Source organism: Macrobrachium nipponense, chromosome 8 (assembly GCF_015104395.2).
Source record: "Macrobrachium nipponense isolate FS-2020 chromosome 8, ASM1510439v2, whole genome shotgun sequence".
Lineage (NCBI taxonomy): Eukaryota > Metazoa > Arthropoda > Malacostraca > Decapoda > Palaemonidae > Macrobrachium > Macrobrachium nipponense.
This window is the reverse complement of record NC_087203.1, coordinates 50769590-50794693: the sequence shown is the minus strand read 5'-3', so window position 1 is coordinate 50794693 and position 25104 is coordinate 50769590. Positions and strand designations below refer to the sequence as shown.

The 25104-nt window shown below is 42.9% G+C and overlaps 1 protein-coding gene across 1 annotated transcript in view; it reads left to right on the top strand.

The window, feature by feature from the left end:
- The window catches only part of LOC135223095 (ectopic P granules protein 5 homolog), a 759396-nt gene that overhangs the window by 508708 nt on the left and 225584 nt on the right, over positions 1 to 25104 (top strand). The window contains 1 exon segment of the mRNA XM_064261599.1: positions 14056 to 14176. Within this exon segment, the coding sequence (XP_064117669.1) occupies positions 14056 to 14176 (121 nt within the window).

The window sequence follows — 25104 nt, the reverse complement described above, 5'->3', positions numbered from 1 at the left end:
GGCTCGTTGCGATTGGTAGTGGTCACACCCGATCAAGAGGCTATGCCAGTAGGCTAGGCTTAACCGACCAGCCATACATTTGGGTTCATTACAATACACAAAAAGAGGTTTATGGAAGAGTTGCCCCAAGAATTAGGTAAGGAGATAGAATGATATCCCTGCTTGGGGACGCCACAGTGTACCAGGCTACCACCGTACTAGACAAGGTAGGCCTATAGCCTCCTTTGCCAAATAAGAAGGACGATAATCCTCGACCAGACCTACTAGGACGAATTTTCTGGCTCAGTTCGTGTCGCTGCGCGAAATATCCTTTAATCCATTATTTCTAAGGTAAATGTACTAACACATACCAGAGAATAAATAAAATAAAGAAAAGGTCAGTACCACTGACTCGCTCACCCTCCAAGAGGGTGTCGGTATGAACACTATGGCAAGTGAGAGACTCCACTAACCACGAAAATTTCCGCTTGCCAATAGAAATCTCCCACTAACAAAATACCCCCACTAGAGGGGAGCCGACCCACAGAGTGGGGCAGCAAACAACTACACTACTACTCATCCCCTGCTGCCGATCTGCTGCGCCTCTGGTGGCCATCCTACCTTTTCAGTTAGCGCACTGTAGATACACGTGCCCTTTTTTGCTCTGTGTTTTTGTGCCCTTTTTTCTGGATTTATTCGTCATGGAGCGTACAGCCATCGCAGCAGCTAAGTTAAGTAATCAGTGATTATTGCTATTGGTTTTTTCCGGCCTTGAGTCATTGTATTTACCGTTTTTTAGGTATAAACACGAGCTCTAGGTCGGAAGCATGGCAGCATGGTTCTGCCTCGTGGCGGGTTTGTTCTTGGTCTTCCATACCCAGAACCTTCCCTTTATTTCGTTACGCTCTATTATTAGTTATCCATTTTATGTTAAGGGTACAGCCTACGGGGTTTTATGTCATGCATGCATGTCTTTTTCACCTTGCGTAGGCATCTTCCATCCAGACCCTAGCCACAGCTCTTAGTATCGGCCCCAGCTAGCTTTGAGTGGTAGACTTTCTTTCGAGTTAGTCGTACACTCCTGGATTTTTTCTCCTACTGTTTTTTTATTTTCTTTCGGGGTTTACGTTTAGTGATTTTGATTTATTATGTCTTATGTTAGTGTACGGCGTCTGGCTTCACGTAGCCTAGGTTATGTTATACTGTGCTTCCGCTCTTCAGTTCGGTTGCTTCTCTATAGCATCTCTCTGATTAGTCGGTTGTTTTATCCTAGGCTGTATTGTTTCATTGTATTACATGTTACCGCTCCGTGGTCACTACGTGATCACGGAGCAGCCAGACGCCTGTTCAGTCACCTTTCCTTTCCTTCCGCTCTTCCATAGGGCCGGGGGGAGGGTTGGGTCTGCCCACGCTCGCTCCACGTACCCGGGCCTGCCTCCCTCTCTCCCTAGGCGGAGGGAGTAGGGGGGCTGGGACAGACCCAGGCTGGACTCGACCTCTCTAGCTTCTCGGCACGCTCGGATGACTAAGGGGGGGGGACTGGCCTTTCCCCCCTCCGCCGTTACTCCGTCGCTCCGTTGCTAGCGCGAGTCTGTTTGCCCTCTCGCCCTTTCCCACCACCTTACTGTGCTCCTTTATCTACCGGAGCTCCGGCATCCACGTGGAAAGGTGCTAGTTCACCCTGACGGGCGGACTGCGGCATACAGTTGGTCTTTACTAACCACTCCGTCGTTCACTGATATCGCGACACGACTCCGCCACGCACCGGACTTAGTCCGGTACGTTCGATGTCTATAGGTTTAAGAATAGTATTTAATTTAAACTATATTAAGTTTAATTTAAGCTACCTTAAACCATCCCTCCGTTGCCTGCTCACAACCGGATCTCTCCGGGGTTATAGCCTATTCAGCAATAAGGGAGGGGTTATGCCCAAAATTTTTCGCGCTCCGGCATGCAGCGGAGTTCTTTTAAACCTCTAGCCTGTAAGTGATATCTTTTAGGATGCTCATGTATCTTTTCACTTACAGACACAACTGTGAGCATCCGGATGTAATGCCATGCTCCAGGACCCTGTGGGCATGAAGTCTGCAGATCCCATGCTCCATGCAGACTCCGCACGGGAACCTTCAAGTCTGGTTTCACGAGACCTGCACGATTTGCTATGATCTGGTGAGCCAGCTCTTAGACGGGGTAAGTATTTCCAACTCCGTTAGCCAATCCCTACAAGATTTATATTGTTCTTAAGTTTAATTTTAATTCTCTTATCTTAAACTTAAGCTTGTTTTATATGGGATCTCGCATCCTCTATAATTTTAAGTTAACCTTGTACTTAAGTTTTAATTTTAAGTTTAAACTTAAAAAAATAAAACTAACAAATACCCTCTCTTCCAGGCTCCCGCTGTTAGAGACACCGCACTGGCAACCCTGCGGGCTTGGGTCGGCGGTTTTGGGAAGAACGCCGCCAAGGGACAGCCCTACATCCTTGAAAAGCGGTTGGCGGTCCTGATCTTCCCCGGCGGCAAGTCAACGGGCTACGTCGACCCAGCAGAGGCAGCCCCGACTATGGCGGCAATTCAGCAGCAGCTCGCCGCTTCGTTGACTGAACAGGCCAGGACATCTCGTCGGAAGTCGCGACACTGGACTTAAATATTGAAACCGATGGTAGGTGTTGACGACCTGTTGGTCGAGGTGAGTACTTGTTCGGACGCCCAAGGGCTTCCCTTGGGCGCCACTGGATCTTCTACTCCTGCAAACTCTCCAGCTTCCTTCCAACCAAGGCTTTACAGGAGCTGAGCTCCTTTATACTTCTCCTGATGCCTCCGTTAGACCTAAGGTCAAAGGACAAACGGTAGTTAAACCCTAAGTAATTGAAAACGTCGTCGTAAGTCTAAAAAGACGTCGTCGGCGTCAAGATCTGCGTCAACATCTCGCAAGTCTCCGGCTACAAACCCCTGGAGCAGAGAGGTCTAGAGCTTCTGGGTCCGGCGGTCCAAATCCTCAAGGAGTAGATCCTCCAAGGAGAGATCACATACTCCAGCGGAGTCAGCCGTTTCTCTCCCCTTCCTTTGGTTCCTGTTCAGAGCTACCCGACCACCTCCGCAGCAGCTCCGGCTTTGGATCCCAATGCTGGCCTGTTGCAACACATGGGGGATTTGGTTGGTTCTCTCAAGAACAGCATGGAACAGATGTTCTCCCGGTTGTCCCGATAGGATCAATTCCCAGGATAACATTCGCCGGACTAAGCCGAAGCTCCGCTAGCTGCTCCCCCACCTTTCGGCACAGGTATAGCTCAGCTGCCACCACATGACTCTCTGCCTCCGTTCTCTATGAACAACCCCTGGAGGGTAGGCGTCATACGCCCCCTTCCAGGACGGACTTATTTCTATCCCCCGGAGTGTGGAACTCGAAGGATTGAGGACTTCGAGTTCTCACCCGGAGGATCTCCAACCGCCGTTCATCGGCTACGCCAGGCTCACTGGCCGCTGCTATGACGCGAGATGACAAGGTCCCTAAAGAGACAGTCCTCTATTCACGTGACCAGGCTCAAAGAGAATGGCTCAGGTGCTTAGAGGACATGGATTGTTGGCGAATACGAAAAATACAACCTTTTAAGAGTCCATTCACACCATCTTCACAATGGAAGAGGGAACTCCGCTCCTTTCCTTACCAAGATTGCTACGGTCACTATCCCGGCGGCCCAAAAGGGGGAGTCGTTATTACCGCAGCTAAAGGAACGCGGACCCTACATCTCCTTTACTTCCCTCAACCGGAGATTTGTGGGAAGACCTGCCCAACACTTTTTCTGCGGGCAAACTCAAACCAGACTGTGCTATGGAGCAGTTTGGTGAGAAGCTGCCTAGACTTCCAGACAGCCTCATTCAGGCAGAGTTTGATGCCAAGTCTAGGCTGGCCAGGTCTCTCAACACATGGCCATAACAGAGGTGGCTACCATTTCTTATGGTTCCGAGCCACTGTTCAGCTGATCACCAAGTCACTGACTCAAACGGTGCAGTCTGACATGTTTCGAGTTCGCCACAGCCAGAACAAATTGTCGGTAAGCATGTCCTCCAGGAAGCAACTATTCGGCATGAACCGAATAAGTTGCTTTCATCAAACATCTGGGGTGGGGAGCAGACCTCTTCCCAGATGCAATGGTTAAGGAGGGTCCAGGCAGAGGCTACAAGGCTTAACCAAAGCCTTAAGGATCGTTGGGGTCTCACTGCAAAGAGACGCCAACGATCAAGCAGTGAGGGGTAAGGCTCAGAAGAAACCCAGACGTTTCCAGCCTTACCAAAAGAAACAGCAACGGTTTGCCCAGCGTTTCGGCTGTTCCCGTTGTGCGGAGGAAGCAGCCCAACCCTCTACCTCCAAGCCCAATCACAGCCGATTTATAGTGATTTCCCCCCAGCCCAAACCCCAAAAAAAACCTTCCCAACTCTTACGCTGTCTCCCCAGCCTTCAACCAAAGTGTTCGAAAGCAAGGCCCAGGCCTTTCAGCAGTTATGACCGCTCGGGTAGGGGAGGCAGAGTAAGCGATCCTTTCGTCAGAGAGGATCAGGAAGGTCCCACTAATAGAGGAAAACACTTCCGGGGAGGCCGCGGAGGCTACCAACATCAATGAGAACTTCCAGGTAGGAGGGAGGCTGTTTCTTCCGGCCACCGGTGGGGGGGATTCAGCAAATGGGCACAAAGCATTGTGTCGAAAGGCCTGGCGGGTTGGAGTTGGGGTGGCGAATCCGCCCCCACCCAGACCTTTCCTTCAACTTCCATCCAAAGAATTGACGGAGTATGGGGAGGACCTCCTTCAGAAAGGAAAGCAATAGGCGGAGAGTCAACAGATTAAAGTTTCAAGGGCGCTGTTCAGCGTTCCAAAGAAAGGAAAGGCTCACAAAAAAAGAAGGGGTAATCTTAGACTTGTACCGTTTTAAACTTGGCCATTTGCTGCGACAACAAGTTCAGATGCTCACCATCTCGCAGGTGCGGACCTTACTTCCACCGTGTGGCCGTCACCACCTCTATCGATCTTACAGACGCATACTATCATATCCCTATTGCCAAGAAAACTTTCGCCCGTATCTGGGCTTCAAGATAGGAGATCAGGCATTCTCCTTCAAGGGTAGTTCCCTTCGGTCTCAAACGTAGCACCCAGGGTGTTCACGGAAGTTGGCGGAAAGTAGTCATCCAACAACTAAGATCGCAACAAGGGATCATGGTAGTAGCGTTTATCTCGACGATTGGCTAATTGGGCTCCAACAGTCGAGGAATGTCACCAAGCAACACTGAAAGTAATCCGTTCCCTGGAATATCTAGCTTCAAGATAAACAGGACCAAATCAAGATCACTCGGGAGTCAAACTTTCAGTGCTGGGCATTAATCAAGGAATCTAATTCCTCCATACTCTGTCGATTCCATCAGCCAAGAGAAAAGAAATAGCGAAGTCAGTAAAGCAATTTCTAGGACAAACTTGCTTCAAGGAGAAACCCAGAAAGGATTCTGGGCTCACTAGTTTGCATCAGTGACAAACATCTTGATGAAAGCCAAACTGAAAGACCTAACCAGAATCTGGCGCTCACGAGCAAATGTCAGGTCCAGGGACAAATTATCCTCAGTCCCTCAGATTCTACGAATCGTCTACGCCCTTGGTTTTTCGTCGGGGAAAAGTCAAGAACTTGTCATATCAGTACCCCTTCAGTTTCCTCCTCCGGGGATTACCATCCACACGGACGCTTCATTAAGCTTGTTGGGGAGGATATTCTCAGTTCAAGAAGGTTCTTAAGGAACCTGGTCACCCAGTTTCCGTCAGCTTCACATAAACGTACTGGAAGCAATGGCGGTGTTCTTGACTCTAAAAAGTTACGTCCGCAAAGAACTCCACATAAAGCTAGTCTTAGACAGCGGCAAGTGGTAGTCCATTTGTGTGAACAGAGGAGGCTCCAAGTCACGTCATCTGAATCATGTCATGGTTAGCCATCTTCTCCCTGGCGGACAAGTTCAGTTAGGCAAAACCTCTCCAACCCACCCCCTATAGCTGGAGTGAGAAACGTCATAGCAGATGCTCTTATCCGTTCAGTTCCTCTGGAGTCGGAATGGTCACTGACAACAGTTCGTTTCCAGTGGATACTTTCAGAGGGGTTCCAGGTCTACAAGTGGATCTATTCGCAATCCCAAGCGAACCACAAACTGCCCATGTTATGTGGCCCAACCATGGACACCCTCTGACTATGCCACGGACCGCCCTGTCCATAGACTGGAACAACTGGGAGAAGATTTATGTCTTCCCTCAGTGAATCTTCTCCTGAATGGGTGCTGAACAAACTCAGGACGTTCAAGGGTCAAGTGGTCTAGTAGCCCCAGGACTGGGCCGTAGAGCAATAATTGGGTACCCTCTCATTCTGGAACTGGGTCTTTCGTCCTCTTTGAATTCCCAATCCCAGGCTCTCCCAGTCAGTGCAAACGAAGACTGTGTTCGCTTCCTCAGGAAATTCTCAAAACCCTAACTTTATGGATTTCATGAAGTTTGCGGGCATCTGGCTAAAAGAGATGCGAATATTGATCCTCAAAATATTCTCTTCTTGGAATCTGATAAAAGAGATTCAACTTTGAGACAGTATGATGCTGCAGTCAAAAAGTTTAGCAACCTTCCTGAGAGAATCAGATATTAGAATCATGACAATCAATTCAGCTATATCCTTTTTCAGATCTTTATTTGAAAAAGGCTTAGCAGCTAGCACTATTACGACAAACAAGTCAGCCTTGAAAAAGATTTTTCAATTTGGTTTGTTTCAGCAGACTTGACAGACTCTACTTCTCGCTATCCCCAAAGGCTTGTGCTAGACTTAGACCTTCTGTAAGGCCTACGTCAGTATCATGGTTTATTAAATGATGTTCTAAAGCTGGCTTGCAGAAACAGATAACAACACATGTTCATTTATAATGCTCTTAAGAAAAACTCTATTTTTTATTAAGCTTGGCTTCAGGAGCTAGAATTTCAGAACTGTCGGCATTATCCAGGATCCGGATCATGGTTTTGAATTTATTTTTCCCACAGGGGGAAGTTCTACTTCTCCGGAAACATAGTTTTATAGCAAAGAATGAAGATCCTTTGATGAGGTGGGAACCATGGAAGGTGTACCCAAATTTCCACAAGATTTTCTCTCTGCCCAGTATCAACCTTACGAGGCCTTTCTGTCCAGGACCTCCTCATCCTCATCGGGGTCCTCTCTTTTAAGAGAGAAAAGTGGTACTTTATCTATTAAAGGCATCATGCAGGCAGATCCTGTACTTTATTAAGCAAGCCAAATCCTGACTCTTCCCTAAAGCACATGATGTCAGGGCAGTAGCCACCTCAATTAACTATTTCCAACACATGAATTTCGATGATTGAAAAAATATACTGGATGGAAATCGCGACAGTATTTAAGCGTCATTACTTAAAGTCCTTGGAAGCTCTGAAATTTTCAGCAGTTGCGGCGGGGGTAACATAGTTTCCCCCGACTCTGCTTATCTTTAGTAGAGATTCCAGTCCTCCTTTCTACCTATCTCACCCAACACGTTTCGTCTATACTGCATGTTCATCTACGTTTACCTTTGAGTCTTAGCTGCTCTTATGATGGTTTATAGTGGGTGCCCTTATTTTTTTGCTAGGGTCACTCACAATGATTGTATATAATGATCTCTTTGATGTGATCCCTTATTTTTATGCTAGGGGGGACACATCGTATTTACAATGGTTACGGGTTTTGTGTATACTAAGTCATATACATTCCTTTATCTTATTATATTATTATTGAAGTTTGTTTCTATTCAGTTTATTGTTATAATTGCTTTGATTTTCTTTGTACATAATAACTATACACAAGATACTAATCTCAACATATTATTCCATGTAAGCCCTGTATATATATGTTAAATTTAAGTTAATTTTTAAGAAATATTATTAACATTAAGTTAATTTTAAAGTAATATTTCTATTTTTTTGTATCATTGTGTATATGTATATCTATTAGCAATTATATTTCTTTATTTTTATGTTTTTTTATCTTTTATTTGAGGACCCTTTTTGTCTATTTTATTTTATTCTTTACAATCTTGTGCTATTTCTATGGTACGATTTCGCGCAGCGACACGAACCCCTCCCTGAGCCCAGAAAAAGGGATTTTTGGACGTAAGGAAAAATCTATTTCTGGGCGATGGTTCGTGTCGCCAGCGAAATCCCGCCCTGCCATCCCATCGCTCAAGATTGTCTGCTAACTTCAGGATGGCCACCAGAGGCGCAGCAGTCGGCAGCATGGGATTGGAGTAGTAGTAGTGCTGCCCACTCTGTGGGTCGGCTCCCCTCTAGTTTGGGGATTTTGTAGTGGGAGATTTCTATTGGCAAGCGGTTCGTGGTAGTGGTCTCACTCGCATAGTGTTCATTACCGACACCCTCTTGGATGGGTGAGCGAGTTAGTGGTACTGACCTTTCTTTATTTTATTTATTCTCGGTATGTGTAGTACATTTTTTTACGCTTAGAAATAATGGATTAAAGGATATTCGCTGGCGACACGAAAACCAACCAATCGCCCAGAAATAGATTTTTCTTACGTCAAAATCCCTTTTTCGACCCAGACCGGGCAGGGCAGGATGACATCTACTAAACCTACTAGGATAACTTATCAGTCAGACCGGCAAGAAGGTAAGCCCATAATGTACGGGGTGTTGAGGAGGAAGGCACATAGGCTTACCAGCCAAGCCTTAGCACCTAGGCTAGGTTGGTTCTAGGGAAAGAAGGGGCAACTCGACTGCCTCTAGAATTAAGTTATGTACAAAAAATACATATTAAACTATATAATGTAAATAATAATGACTGACGCCGTCCCTTACGCGAACTCATGGCGAACTTTACTAGTGTACGCTTGACTAACTTATCATTAGTCCACTATTCCTTGATTAAGGTGGAACGTAAAAAAAAAAAAAAAAAATAAAAAAAAAAAAACAAATGCTGGGACGAGCGCCCCAGTCCCTTAATTAATGGTCATCATATGTCTATAACCTAATAATTATTCTTCGATAGATTGGTGTTTGAAATCACCTCGTGCTGCACGACTACCGAAATGGCCCCGCTCAGCCGGAGGCACCCACAACATATCTTTGAGGTGCCGAGGCAGTAAAATATTTACATTTCCGACTAAAATGCTATATGAAAAACCAAATTGGGTACTCAGCGTAGAAGCAGAGAACCTTGCGATGCCATCATTACAAAATAAATAAAGGGGAAAAAATCCTGGAGCAGCGAAATGCATGTATCACACTCAATCTCTAGTACAGGAATGAGAGGAGGAGAGTGTGGGTATTAGTAGTAGTGGCAAAAGAAAAGAGGAGGAGTTGGCGGTGGGTTTCGATTGTGACGGCTCCCCCACAAAGGAGGGGGATTATGAGAAGGAATCTTCTAAGTGGTGAAGGCCCTGTGTATTGTGGTTTCCACAACGACCCCTTACTTATACCGACCCCCACCCAACCCTTCGGGGGTGATCGCGATGAGGGGTAGTAACTTCAGCATACCATGCTAGCTTTTCTTTTCTGGTATATCTAGGAGTTATTTCTATTAAAAATGAAAAAAGAGCTACAGGGATTTTTCACCGGCCCGACACAGGTCAACTCAGAAAACCTTTTAAAGATTAGATCCTTCTCAAAAACGTAAATTAACTGTGCCTGACACAGTCACCTCTTCCAGCACTGCCAGCTTTGTCTTGCTACCTAAGCTTGATAATCCTTTGGACAAAGATGCATCATAAGTACCCATACTACTCGGGGAGGGCATGCATCATCAATTTTTGTTACGGGAGTCATTAAATAGTCAAGCCTTCTAGAAAAAACAGGAGCAAAGCATTTTAAAGCAAAAAAATCACTTAAAAGGGGCTCTAAATTAAAGGTAAAATTTAATTCATTTTTCTCCAGTCGAACCGTTAGAGATTGAGAGTTAAATATGAAGACCTAAGGCTGCTCATAATGATAAATATATAGCGGAAAAATCTAAAGCAGCAAGAATTTTTTTTCTTTTTTTTTCAATTGGTATTGTAAGATGGCTTTGTAATCATATGTAGATGCTACCCTACTTATGCACATTCAAATTATGAACATTCAGAGATACAAACATATGTGATTGTAAATTAAATTTGTTTGGCGAACTCCCCTTTGCCACCTGCAAGTCAGATTTGGTACTGTATCGCCTATTCTGCTTTGTTACAATTTTTGCTGCTTCCTATGCCATACAGCACCATAAGCCAGACTCTTGTACCTATGTAGTGTTTTAAGATGCTGCCTGCTACACTCTGAGCTATTCATGTGTTTTATCATATATCATGGCTAATGGCAAGCTTAAGGGCAGTGAAGATAGTTGGCAGTGGTAAAAAAGGCAGCAACATATCTTAATGGGAAATAAGGTGGTGATTTTAAAGCAAATTAGATTGTGTGGTGAAAAAAATGGTGGAGGTTGCATGTACTTTTGTTCAATATGAATCGTACAATTGTTGGTACAATCTTTATGAAACATAGAGGAAATTATTGAAACAAAAAAAAGTGCTGTGCCCATGCATTCAACAATTATAAGTAAGAGAGGGGGAGGCTGGCAGAAAGAATTGAAAAACTACTGGGTACTATCTTGAGTATAACACCAGAAAGAAAGGTCTGTGCTTAACCTCGTGCTGATTGAGGAAAAGGCCTAAAAGCCTTTATGATAACTTGAAGGCTAAGGCTGGTGAGAGCAATGCAGATGAACCATTTGGTTCCATAGCTTTAAAAAGCATACTAACTTGCATCCATATCCGTGGTGAGGCAGCAAGCATTGACAAAGCAGCAGCTGAAAAATTTTTAAAGACCCCCAAGGAAATCATTGATAGGGAAGGTTATACCCCTCAGTAAGTGTTTAATAGTGACAAGACTGAACTTTTCTGGGGAAAAAAATACAGGTGGTCCCTGGTTATCGGCAGGGGTTCCATCCTGGCCAGGTGCCATTAAGTGAAGCATGAAAGTCTAAGGGAAGTAAAAAGGCAAAAACGAAACTTATGGCGCTCTTATGTTGCCTTACAGTGCCGATAAGTGGTTATTGGCGCCATAAGAGTGCCATAAGTGTCTCAGCGCCATAAGCATGTTTTACTCCCTTAGACTTTCATGCTTCACTTAATGGCAATTTTTGCTAAATGGCAATTTTCACTTTAGGGCACCCCTGATAACCGCTATGGCACGCCATAGCAGACGGGCAGCTTATGGCATTTATGGCACTGATAACCAAATGTGGCGCCCATATTTTGAATTAATAATAATTTTGAAAACAACCATAAAACCGAAAGCGCTATAGAGTGAAGCAGCCGATAACCGGGAACCACCTGTACCAGATAAAACATACATCAGCTGTGAAGAGAAGATGAAGCCAGGATAAGTAGTGAAGGATAGGCTAACCCTACTGCTGGGTGGCAACGCATCAGAAGACTGCAAATCCACAGGCACTGAAAAAAATCACAAAAAAAAGCTCTCTACCCATAATCTGGATGTCCAATATCAAAGCCTGAGTGACTCTTGCTATATTTAAGGTCTGGTTTGTCCATCACTTTGTTCCTGAAGTCAAGCTACACTGCTTTGAGAATGGGATTCCTTTCAAGAATCTCTTAATCTTGGATAATGCCTCTGGTCACCCACCGCACTTGGATAATTTGCATCTTGATAGGAAAATTATATATTTACCCTTTAACACAGCTGTATTTCTTTAGCTGATGGATCAAGGTGTACTTGAAGGCAAGCACTGAAGGAAGTGAATGACCAAGGTGTGACCTTATGTGACTTTTGGAAGTGATACAACATTTATAATTACAACAAGAATATTGATGTGCTGCATGGTGTGAAGTAAGTGGGATCAACATGAATGGAGCATGGAAGGCTTTATGCCTACAGTTTTTCAACAACTTCAGAAGATTTAATGAAGAATAGAAGGCAAAGGGAACCATTAAGGACTCTCTGACATAAGTGAAAAAGTTACAGCTTGGCTTAGGGGAAGAGGACTTTGAAGAGCTGTTTTGAGTCTCATTCAGGAGTTAAAGAATGAAGATTTATTGGAAGAACTTCTTCCCTTAAAGAAGTTGAAGTGAAATTGATGGCTGAGGGGTTTTCTCTTATAGAAAAAACTTTTAACCATTTTTGAGAATCAGGACCCAAATGCTGAGAGATTCTCAAAAGTAGGGACAACCATCAACAATGGTATCCAGTGTCATTGTCTCATCATGATGAAAGGAAAAACATTGCAAACTTCTTTAGATCAATTCTTCAACCCAGTGCCTTTAACCTCAAAAGCCTCCCCACCTCCACTGACTGCTTCCTCTTCAGATGAACAAAGTGGTGATGCCAAAGAAATCTTTGCCTAAGAAGACACTGCCTCTGTAATTCCACACCACCTTCTCTTCTTCTTTCATTCATCACCTCCAAGCCTATGCTATCAGTTTCAAAGGTAAGAAAAGAAACTGAATTATCATCACAATTTGTGTAAGTTTTAAAAATGTATCATTTGTATAAATAAAGTACGTACCTAGTCTTAAAAACAGGGTGTATGAACAGTGCAGTGTGTTTTAGGATGAAAAAATGTACAGTATTAACTGCATTGACTTTACATCATATTGTACTTAAATTGGCGTGAAGACTAACTTATGAACAATTCATGATATGAACGGCTATTCGGAATGTAACTTGTTCGTATAGTAGCTAGTTTGTTTTGTAATGGAGTTTAAGGCAAGGCATAAAATGTAATTTTTGAAGAGGAAGAAATACTAAGTATTTTATGAGCTTCAGTGTGTAGTTTGGTAAGAGCAGCACTGTAGCAGTTATTGAAGAAGTTATACATTTAGATGTAGAAATCCATTCAGTTGTTAAGATTTATATGATTTCATGTACGTAGTATTATTTTATAGATTAAATCTGCTTAGCATACCTTATGATATGTGCCCCGTAATTTCTCATCTGATGGATATGCGAATTGTTCTCAATTTTACTTGACAATTTGAAAGCAGATGTTCAAAATGATTAAGTTAGTTATCTGTAGATTCTGTAGCTTTAGTTAGCTCCAGTATGACCCCTACAGTTATTTAATGGCTAAGCAGTGAATCAATCCTGGTTCAGGCTATCAGTTGGCAGTTTATACTGGATTACCATTTTGTAGTTTTAAACATTGTTATGCTTGTGAAGATGGTTAAAACTATTACTGAACTGTAATTGCAGCTTCATTGAATTAATGATTCATCAGCTTGAGCTTGTTAGGTCATCAGGAAAACTTTCCCCCTTGAAGCAAGACTTTTCCAAACTTGGATGTCTACTTCTCTCCTGAGACTTATTGATAGCTATGGGTGTTGACTTGAGCAGAGCTACAAATGAGACGACTTCTGTGATTGATCATTGGATGGATATCAAGGGCTGATTGTATGCTTTCATTATAAAGAGATGACTTTGGCCCTAGATGAAATACTTGGAATGCATTAGTTGAGTAGAGTATATGGCACCATCAGACTCAAATACCATTTGCTTGAAGGCCAGGATTTGTCTATAGTACACATCAGTCATACTTAGTGAGTTGGGCTTTTTAAACTTTTATGACCAGCTGCTTTTAAGTAAGCTCACAGGTTAGCTAAACCTATGGACTCCCTGAATTAACCCACTGCAGTCATTAGATTATCTGACATATTGTTCCTAGTTATTTTATTTTATGTGTTTTATCCATAGTCTGAAGAGCACTATGAAGGGCCATGTTTACTCTCAATGGATCCTTAATAAGTGGATAAGCTTTAAAAAAAAGTAATTTAGAGGAACAGCCAGTAATTGTTGTGCAGTGGCCACTTCTAGAAGTTATTTGGAGTTCAGTATTGCTCATGTTTATTATTTTTACTAACTAAAGGAATGAAATGAAGAGAGGTCATTATGTTTTAAAAAAAAAAAGTCTACTTTCCAGGTATCTAAATGGCATGTAAACTTAACAGTTACAAATTAAAAATCTATGGCAGGTGTATATTTTAAATGCTTTATTCTTTCAGATGACTCTACCATACTTTCTATGATACTAGAATAACTACAGTTCTACATTTGCCATGAAGGAAGTTAGAAGCCACATTTTAGCGGTAGTTCACAATCACCTGTCAGCTCTGCCATGGCATCACCTCCATCCATCTCTTCAAGACACCATAACTTGACAAGGTAACCTTTCATATTTTTCACATGCAGAAGCATCAGTTGCAGTTCAAAGTAGTTGTGAAGTATAATTCTTATTTTTCTTATAGCTAGTTCTTTTAGCCTGCCACAGCTGTAAGATTTTGTTGATAGGTAGTACGATACTTTTATGTCAATCAGTGCTGTAATGATATAGGAATGCACTCATTCCTGCTTTACATATTAGCTATTTAAATGTTTATGTAGCATAGATCATCATTTTTACAAATTGTCCCTTTGAGAATCAAGGAAGTATTAGTCAAATGAGAGAAAACAGCTTGAAAAATATGGCGGTCATAATGAATTGAAAGAGTATGTACACATATCAGGAAAAATAATTGTAATATACTTTATTTAGGAATACTATTTTATCTTTAGACCATGTCATTTTTAGATGACAAATTTTGATATGGGAATACACCAATTTTTGATAGCTGCTGTTAGTCTCATGATACTCCCAGGGCTCCATAATAGATCAATCAATCTCAAAGAATTCTCTTAGAGTAATCTCTCTATTATCCAGAATAATAGAGCCAAGGCCCTGTCAGCTAATAGCAAAATTTGAGTAAGGGAAAGTAAAAAAATCTATGAGCGCTCAATGGCAACTCAGTACTCTTCTTCACCTTACCCTGTCAATACCACATATTTGTCAACACTAAATATACTTCACTCAAAAAACCTTCACTACTACTACTATTACTACTACTACTAATACTACTTCACTCTTACTATCATACGGTAAACCACTTCACAGTTAGTCCAATTCTCACTTTCTGCGCTTTCTCTCCTCAAATACTATATACTATCTTGTAATAATTGATTCTGTCACTATATCCAAGAGAGGTGGGCATCCAAGTGTGACAGTGACCATCCAAGTGAAAGGGAGCACAACTGGCTTACTCATCACCTATATTGAACTGCACGAAAAAAAAGAAAGGACCAAACATTAATTAAACAATTCCTCACCCACAAGTACAACATGATATGGAGAGTTATGGAGTATATTTGACACCGTCTGTGTAGAGGAGAGAGAGAAGAGAGAGAGAGACGAGAGAGAGAGAGAGAGAAGAGAGAGAGAGAGAGAGAGAGAGAGAGGGTGTAATTGCTTACTCATCACCTATATCGAACTGCAACGAAAAAAAGAAAGGACCAAACATTAATTAAACAATTCCTCACCCACAAGTACATGATATGGAGGAGTTATGGAGTTATATTTGACAACGTCTGTGTGAGAGAGAGAGAGACGAGAGAGAGAGAGAGAGAGAGAAGAAGAGAGAGAGTAGAGAGAGAGAGAGAGAGAGGGTGTAATGCTATCATCACATTATATCGAACTGCAACGAAAAAAAGAAAGGACCAAACATTAATTAAACAATTCCTCACCCACAAGTACAAACATGATATGGAGGAGTTATGGAGTTATATTTGACAACGTCTGTGTGGAGAGAGAGAGAGAGAGAGAGCGAGAGAGAGAGAGAGAGAGAGAGAGAGAGAGAGAGAGAGAGAGAGAGAGAGGGTGTAATTGCTTACTCATCACCTTATATCGACTGCAACGAAAAAAAGAAGGACCAAACCATTAATTAAACAATTCCTCACCCACAAGTACAACATGATATGGAGGAGTTATGGAGTTATATTTGACAACGTCTGTGTGAGAGAGAGAGAGAGAGAGAGAGAGAGAGAGAGAGAGAGAGAGAGAGAGAGAGAGGGTGTAATTGCTTACTCATCACCTTATATCGAAACTGCAACGAAAAAAAGAAAGGACCAAACATTAATTAAACAATTCCTCACCCACAAGTACAAAACATGATATGGAGGAGTTTATGGAGTTATATTTGACAACGTCTGTGTGAGAGAGAGAGAGAGAGAGGGGAGAGAGATGAGAGAGACGAGAGAGAGAGGAGAGAGAGGGTGTAATTGCTTACTCCATCACCTTATATCGAACTGCAACGAAAAAAAGAAAGGACCAAACATTAATTAAACAATTCCTCACCCACAAGTACAACATGATATGGAGGAGTTATGGAGTTATATTTGACAACGTCTTGTGAGAGAGAGAGAGAGAGAAGAAGAGAGAGAGAAGAGGGTTGTATTGCCTGTATGGATAGTTAACGATTTGTATTAGCTGTTTAGTGAGTTTTTCTGGCTGGGTTGTCCTGCTGGGTATAGATCAGAGTTCTGTGTTTTTAGTGAGTTTTTGAGTCAGTCTTTTGGTGAGAGCTGGTGATAGTCGGGAGTTTCGACAGCAGTCGGTTGACGGATGCAGGAAATAATGAAGGGATTCATGGGAGAGGGAGCTGTAGGAGATAGGCCTACTGGGTCGGGGTCTTGACGGGCCGGGAGGAGTGGTAAAGAAAGTGAAAGAGCGAGTGGATGAGAGTATGAGTGACGAAGGTGATTCTGTTGTGATAGGTAAGGGAAAGAAGGGGAAGACACAGGATAAGGATAAACCTGAGGACAAGAATAAGAAAGTGGCTGAGGAAAAGAAGACTAAGGGAAAGTAAGTTAGTAAGGGTGATGGACAGGATGAGACTAGGTCAGAATACATTGGGGAAAGGGCTGAGAGTGATTTGGATAGTGGTGAGTGGAAACAGGTAGGTAGAAAGAAGAAGGGTAAGAAGAGCGCAGTTAGGGGTATGGACGTGAGTATGAAAGTGGATTCGCTGTATTCGGAAGAGGGAAAGAGGGGTCAGAATGGAAGTAGCGAAAGTGAGAGTGAGAGTGAGCGGGAAGTACGAAAGGCTGTGTATATGAGAGAGGTACCCCGATTTGCACAATACGAGGAATATGGTAGTAAGGACATAGGGGACTTTTTTTAAGGAATATGAGAGGTATTGTGAGTTAAAGTATGGGGATAATAAGAGAGTCTTGGCAAGAGAGTTAGGTAGCTTTTTGACGGGATTTTTGTTGAATATGTATAGTGTAGGGAATGTGCCATATGAGAGTATAAAAGCTAGGATTGTAGAACAGGCAAAGAGGATAAAGAGTAGCGTTAGATATAGGAGACAGCAAGATTTTGAAGAGGCAAGAATGAATGTTGGCGAGTCGTTGTCGATGTATGTCTGTAGGTTAGAAACATTAGCCAGGAAAAAGTTTGGGGACGAAGGGATAAATGAGTGTAAGGAGTTAGTGCGAAAGTTGTTGGCGACTGTACCAGAGAGTTAGATAGGTGTATGAAAGAGAGTAGAAGTGTTAGTGTTAGGACTGAAGTAGCTGAGGTTGTACCAGAGTTTAAAAGGTATAGGGAGGCAGTTTTGGAAGGGCCGCGGCGAATGGCAGAGCGAGTGGTAGATAGGAGCGTTAGGGGAAGTAACGTGAGCGTAGTTAGCCCAAAAAGAGATAGGAGTGCAAGTGTTGGAAGAATAGGGTCAGTTAGTTGTGAGCGAGAGCAGCAGCAGTGTTATAGATGTGGTAAGTCAGGACACAGGAAGAGTGAATATCGATGGGCATTAGGAGCATGCTTTGGGTGTGGGCAAAGAGGGCTTTTGGTGATTGAGTGTAAGAAAGATAGGGATATTAAATGTTATAGGTGCGGACAAGCAAGGCACATCGCTAGTGGATGTCGGGGTACCCGTATGAACATAGTTTGCGGTAACTGCGGGAAGAACAGGCATTATGCTAGGATGTGTAAAGAACAGCGTGCGAAATGTGTTGAATGTGGAATGGAAGGTCATGTGGCGAGTGTGTGTAGGCGAAAGAGGATGAGTCAGGCTGGGAATTCGGGTAACTAAGTGAAAAGGGGATTCAGTTGGGTGGGTCCTCTAGTGTGCGGTAGTATGTTCAGGAGAATGTGATGATAGAGTGGTTGGGGGTGAATAAATGTGAGCCGAGCATCAGTGAGCAAATGGCTCTGGAAGATCGGCAGTTAGTGTTGGTTGAGTATGGAAGAAACCGGAAGAAGGTAAGGAAAGGGAATGAAAGGGGAAAGAAGTGAGCTGCATGATAGAGGGTTAGTGTTAGGGTAAAAAATGGTGGATAGGCATGTAATACAGGATGACTTTGAGGGAGGAATGATACATATAGCGTGTGTGGGTTTGAATTGACAGGATTTGTGAAGTTTCACGGGAAGGGAAATCAGGTGGTAAGGATGTAGTTGGCAGTATGAATGAGTCTCTTCGGGAGTTTGGCAGGAATGTAAATGAGGTAAGTGATTTGGTGGCAGAGTTGCGAGAGATTTGGACAAGAGTTGGAAGGGGTAGATGAGATAGTGAATGGGATTTGGGAGGATGGTAGTGAGGGAGATAGTAATGGTAGTCTTACTGGAAGTAGTCTGGGAGAAGTTGGTGGCGGTGTAACTGAGAGTGTGTATGAGGGCCCTCAAACAAGATCCAGGGGACCTGCATCTGAGCATCCGTGGGTGTTGCGGAAGGCTATTTAGTGTGGGTGTTGAGTGAAAGGAGACGTTGTCAAATGTAACAGGGGAGGAAATATGGAGGAGTTATGGAGTTCCATTTGACAACGTCTGTGTGAGAGAGAGAGAGAGAGAGAGGAGGAGAGAGATGAGGAGAGAGAGAGGAGAGAGAGAGAAGGTGTAATTGCTGTATGGATAGTTAACGATTGTATTGGCTGCTAGTGAGTTCTGGCGGGTTGTCTGCTTGTAGAGATCAGAGTTCTGTGTTTTCAGTGAGGTTTGTTTTTGAGTCAGTCTTTGTTGAGAGCTGGTGATAGTCGGGAGTGTCGACAGCAGTCGGTTGACGGATTTGAAGTCGGTTAAGTTTTTGTGTGTTATTGATTTGTTGTTTGCTTGTTGTTGAGTTAATGTTTTTTTTTGCTTTAGAGTTGTGCCTGTGCTGTTGTCTTTGTTGTTATTCTTTGGTGTTGTTAGTGGGTGTGTATGTTGCTTTTTGTGCTGTTGTTTTTTTTTGTGTTGGTTGTGTTGTTTGTGCAGTGGTCTTGGGTTGTGATTCTTCCTTTTTTGTTGTTGTTGTTGTGATTTGATGGTTGTTGTTCCCTGCCCTGTGTGTGTTTGTGTCCTTGGTTGTTGAATTGTTGGTTGTAGTCCTTGGTTGTTGTGTTGTTGGTTGTAGTCCTTGGTTGTTGTGTTGTTGTTGTTATTGGGTTGTGGTCCTTGGTTGTTGTTGTTGGTACTCTTGTGGACCTCGACCAGTGACAGCACAGGATAGCCCAGAGTATCTGGAGTGTTGGTAAGTATGTGTGTTTTGTGTTGTTTTTGTTTTTGTTTAGTTTTTTGTAGCTTGTAGCTATAAGTCAATTGTCCTGCATGTATTTTGTTGTGTAAAGAAGAAAGTGTGACTGGGGTGGGTTGGGTAGCTGGAGTGATTAGGTTATTGTGGGGAGGGTTTTGCAACTTTTTTTTTCCTAGCTTGTGATCCCGCCACAATGAATGAAAAACAATGTCAAAAAGCAAATCCTAAACAACTACAGTTTCAAAATTGCCTAATCTAATCAACCTTATAACAACAAACAAAAATAATCAGATACTATTTAATCCAAATTTTTTCATACTATCACACTCTAGGACAGTGGCTACATCTGCGGGAAATAAATGCGTTTCTTTATCTAGACGACTGGCTTCCCCGTGCCTCTTCAGAAAGCCAGTGTGCAAGGGACCTGAAGAGGACTCTGCTTAACACGGTCGTTGGGCATAGTAATCAACAGGACGAAATTGAGTTAACACCGTTTCAGAGCATTCTCTATTTGGGGATGACTCTGAACACCACTGGGTTTTTCTTTTTTGCTATTCTGTCCCCAAAAAGGTCATGCCCCAGGAGTTCCTCACCCGTTCATCTTGTTCAGCAGTACATTAGATGAGTCTGCTGGGGACTCTTGTCAGTGGAGCAATATGTGAAGCTGGGAAGACTTCACATGAGGATACTGCAGTTCTTTCTCAAAGCAAACTGGTGCAGGAAAACACAGCCCAACTCAACAGTTTTCCCTATTATAGGTGAAATCAAAGAGGATCTCTTTTGGTGGCTTCCGAGGGGAGGGACTCCCAGAGAGAGTATCCCTTCATCCTCTGAACCGTAGCCTACAGTTTTACTCACGCATCGGACATAAGTTTGGGAGCATGGTAGAGGGTTAGAAAGTGTCAGGAGTTTGAATGGAAGCTCAAAAGGCACTCCATATTAACATAAAAGAGCTACTGGCAATTTACCTGTGTCTTCAGGAGTTTGTGCAGATATTATGAGCCTTGCCCTACTTTCGAAAATGGTGGGGGACATACTCCTTCACCATGTTCATGATAACTTGGGATCCTCTTCTTGCTTATGAACTCCACAGAGGTTGTCAGGTTCTCCCATTGGAATGGCCGTTGGATTCAAGAGAATGTCATGACCTTTGGAAGACTTGGGGAAGACCGTCAAGTCAATAGACCTTTTCACAACGTCCAAAACAACAATGTCAATTGTTCTGCTCCCAGTCCCAGATCCCTTGCCTCGGTCAGTGGATGTGATGATGTTGTACTGGTCGGGGCTGGTCGCTAATGCCTTTCCCCCCCTTTGGGATGATCAGGGAGATCCTCAACAAAGTAAAATTACATCAGAATGTTTACCTGACCTTGGTAGCTCCATTCTGGCAGAGGAAGGAATGGTTCCCGAACCTTCTTCACATGTTGATAGATTTTCCGAGGCTCCTTCCTCAAAAGAATTGTCTGCTCTAACCTTGACTGTCAGGAGCATCGTCAGAGCAAAAAGCTTTTCACGCAGAGCTGCGGAAGCTATTGCATGATGCAGACACATTTCTTCTGACAAGCTGTACCAGGCCAAGTGGAATGTCTTCCAACAGTGGTGCTAACAAGTTAAAGTCTCTTCTGAGACCCCTTTAAGTCAAAATTGTAAGATTTCCTTCTCTATCTGAGCTCCACAAGAAAATTGTCTCCCTCAACTATCAGGGGATATCAAGACACACCTCAACTGTTTTTAAACATAGGTCTTTGATCTTTCCTCCAACAGTGATCTGTCGGAACTTATTTGGTCTTTCGAGAACTCGAAAGTGCCAAAGGACTGTGTAGCTTGGAATTTGGTTGTCGACCTGAAATGCCTTTCCAACCCTCCTTATGAGCCTCTTAGTTTAACTTGGTTGAAGAATTTAACAAAGAAGACTGTTTTTGGAAGTTCTGGTTCATGCTACACCACCTCGCACTACTTTCTTTGCCAACATCTCAGCCCCAGACATCAACACTCCTTAGGATATGCTCAGGAACCTTTAGATCATCACCAAATTCATCTTTACAAGTTGAATGTAGTGAACTACCACTCTCTCCATAGAGAATTAATAACAGTGAAAAGTACCCTAAGAATTCAGAGAATGATTCACAAACACAAAAAATATTTGGATTGAGATGTATTTATAAATAATCATTCACCACCTTTCCCAGTTAGAGTCAAAAGATTGAGTCACTGAATATAAATATGTATATGTATAGTTACCTACAAAAGTAAAACTACCTCCTTGGACTATGAATAAAATAATATGCACATGTTTAAAATATTTATCAAAAAGTTACTCTTATACCCCAGAACACCATACTACAAGCCGAAAAGGTCCACATTATACAATATACACAGACAGATCTAAATCACAATACAGAGTGGGATATGCAGCAATATCCTAAGACAAAACGTTCAATTGCATCATCAATAAAAATCATTAGAGAAACATCATTCAGTAATTTTGTGATTTTTAGTGACTCGAGAAGTGCTACAGAAGCCATTCAAAGTTACAAATAAAAAAATAATACAAATTTAACTTTTTACTAATTATATGTTATATAATAATGGGAAAACTAGAAATATTTTGGATCAAAGGAAATGAAGAGGGTGATCAAGCAGTCAAAGAAGCAACTCATATTACAAGATCAATTCTAAATATCCCCAATAATGATTAGGTACATAACAAGCATAAAAAAGGGATTTTGACGGAGGAAAAATCTATTTCTGGGCAAGGACCTGTGTCACTCCGTGAAATAGGTTCCTTTGATACTATTTCTAGGTATAAATATTGCTATTCATACCAGAGAAAAAGAGAAACAATAGTGCCAAGATAAATGGCTCGCTCACCTTTTAATAAAAGGTGTCGGTATAAGATTAAAGAGCGAGTGGACTACCACTAACCAAGAGGTCCCTTGCCATTTAGCTTCTTCCTCCGCCAAAACCTCAACTACAGAGGAGCCGAACTAAAGCCCCGCTACCCTCTACTACTACAGTGAGCGCCTCTTGATGTCATTCCTGAAGATAGCACCCAAGCTTGGGCCAAGCAGGGTGAGGAATACAAAATAAGAGGGTGGGATTTCACTGGGCAACACAGGTCCTTGCCCAGAAATAGATTTTTAATCCGTCAAAATCCCTTTTCTGGGCTCAGCCTGTGTCGCTCCGTGAAATAGTGCCAGAGAATTGGCTCCACCAAGCTTGGAAGACTGCACAAAACATTGAAATAGCAGAGGTAAAATAAACACAAGTAAAGTTAGCTGGCTATAATGTACAACTTAAAGATACAAAATGGTGGGCAAAAGTACATTTGAAAGGTAAAACCATACGTTTTAACCACCTTAAAGCTACTTAGATTAACAATCTAAGTAGCTTTAACAATCTTAAAGCTACTTAATGGTAAACATGTACGCTACAGAAACAAATAAGTTGACAATTATACAAAACAAGCGAGGGAACCGAGCCCTAATGCAAAGCAAACATAGCTAAGCAAGGGTGCAAGTGAGGCAGGTAGAAGGGACGGCTACAGAGAAAGGTTGATAAGTATATTAAGCAGTGTCAGGGGAAACTGTTTCCCACTGCCACTGCTGAAAATTTAAGGGCTTCTAAAGACTTTTAAGTAGTGGCACTTAAAAATTGTCGGAGATTTCCAGCCTGTGTATTTCTTAAGATCGTCAAAATTCATGTGTTGAAAAAAGTTGATGGATGTGGCAACTACCCTCACATCATGAGCCCGTGGAAAGGATTCCGGGTTGGCTTGCTTAATAAAGTACAGAATTTGTTGTCTGATACCTTTTAAGGAGATCGTACCACCCTTTTCCCTGATGAATAATGGACCTGAAGATCTTAAGGTCGTCCTACTCAGGTAAGCTTTTAAGGAGTTGACAGGACATAAGGACTTGTCCTGTGGAAGTGGTAGGATTTTCCATGGGGCCCACCTATCTTGTGGGTCTTCATTTTTGGCCAAAAATTTACGATCTGGAGAGAGAAGCACTTCTCCTGAGGGAAGAAATTCAATGTGGCCTGGTTCCCTCGAAAGAGCCGACAGTTCTGAAATTCTAGCTCCTGACGCTAAACTTAGCAAGAATAAAGTTTTTCTCAGGAGGGCTATATAATCACATGATTCATTATCTATTTCTGAGGCCAACTTAAGAACATCATTAAAAAACCAAGAAACTGACTTAGGTCTCTCGGAGGGTCTAAGTCTAGCATAAGCTTTCGGTATAGAGGAAAAGTAAGAATCTGTTAGATCTATACCAAAACCAAACTGGAAGATCTTTTTAAGAGCCAATTTGGTAGTAGTAATTGTGCTTGCTGCAAGACCTTTCTCGAACAATGTTCTGAAGAAGGATATGGCCAAATTCGGTGTCATAATCTGTGTGTTTGAGCCCTTAAGAAACATAGCCAGTTTCTTAACGACTGAGTCATATTGACGTAAGGTGGATTCCCTTCTATCTGTCTCCAAAAATGTAATATTTTGGGGACCAATGTTAGCGCTCCTGCGAGCTGCAAACTTCATGAAATCCATAAAGTTATGGCTTTCTGAATCCTTGAGGAAGCGGACACAGTCCTTGTTTGCACTAATTGGGTCAGTTTGGGATTGGGAATCTGTAGGGGCCCGAGTCCCAATTCTAGAAGTAGTGGGAACCAATTGCTTTTGGGCCAATTGGGAGCTACTAGCCACCCGGCCGGTCCCTTTGAACGACCTGAGTTTGTTCAGGACTTTCAGAAGAAGATTCACTGGGGGAAACAGATAAATCTTTTCCCACACATTCCAATCTAGGGCCGTAGCGTCCGTGGCATAAGCCAGGGGGTCCAGGTTGGGTGCCACATAGCAAGGAGTCTGTGATTCGAACTCCATGTGCGAAGGATCTACTGAAGCCCCGGGACTTTTTGACAGATCCATTTTGAAATGACTCCTTGTCGAGGGTCCACTCCGATTCTAGCGGGGCTGAGCGTGACAGAGCATCTGCTACCACGTTCCTTACCCCCGCTAAGTGGGTGGCTGACAGGTGCCATTTGTTCCTGTCCGCCAGAGAAAATATGGCTATTAGGACATGATTCAGGTGACTTGATTTGGATCCGCCCCTGTTTATGCAGTGGACTACTACTGCGCTGTCTAGGACCAGCTTGACATGAGATTTCTTGTGTGGACGAAGCCTTTTCAGAGTAAGAAACACTGCCATGGCTTCCAGTACATTGATATGTAGCTGGCGGAATGGTAGGGACCAGGTTCCCTGGACCATTTTGTACTGCGAGTACCCTCCCCACCCCACCCGTTAGTGAAGCATCCGTATGGATCACTTAATGACGGTGGGGGAAATTGAAGGGGTACTGCCCTTGATAGGTTCTTTACCTCCATCCATGGGCGGAGACGTTTCCGTAAGATCGCCGGGATAGAGGCTTGCTTGTCCTGGGAACTGCGGTTTGCTCTTGAACGCCAGACCCTGTTTATATCCTTCAGTCTGGCTTTTAGAAGAATGTCCGTGACTGAGGCAAATTGGAGTGAGCCTAAGATCCTCTCCTGGCTCCTCCGGGAGGTTTGACGTTGCTTGAGAAATTGCCTCGTGGACTTGGCTATTTCTTTCCTTTTCGACGGCGGGATTGACAGAGTATGCGAACCCAAGTCCCATTGTAGACCTAACCACTGGAATCGAGATTCCGGTGTTAGTCTGGACTTGGTTTTGTTTACTTGAAACCCTAAGTGTTCCAGGAATTTGATTACTTTGACTGTTGCCTTCTGGC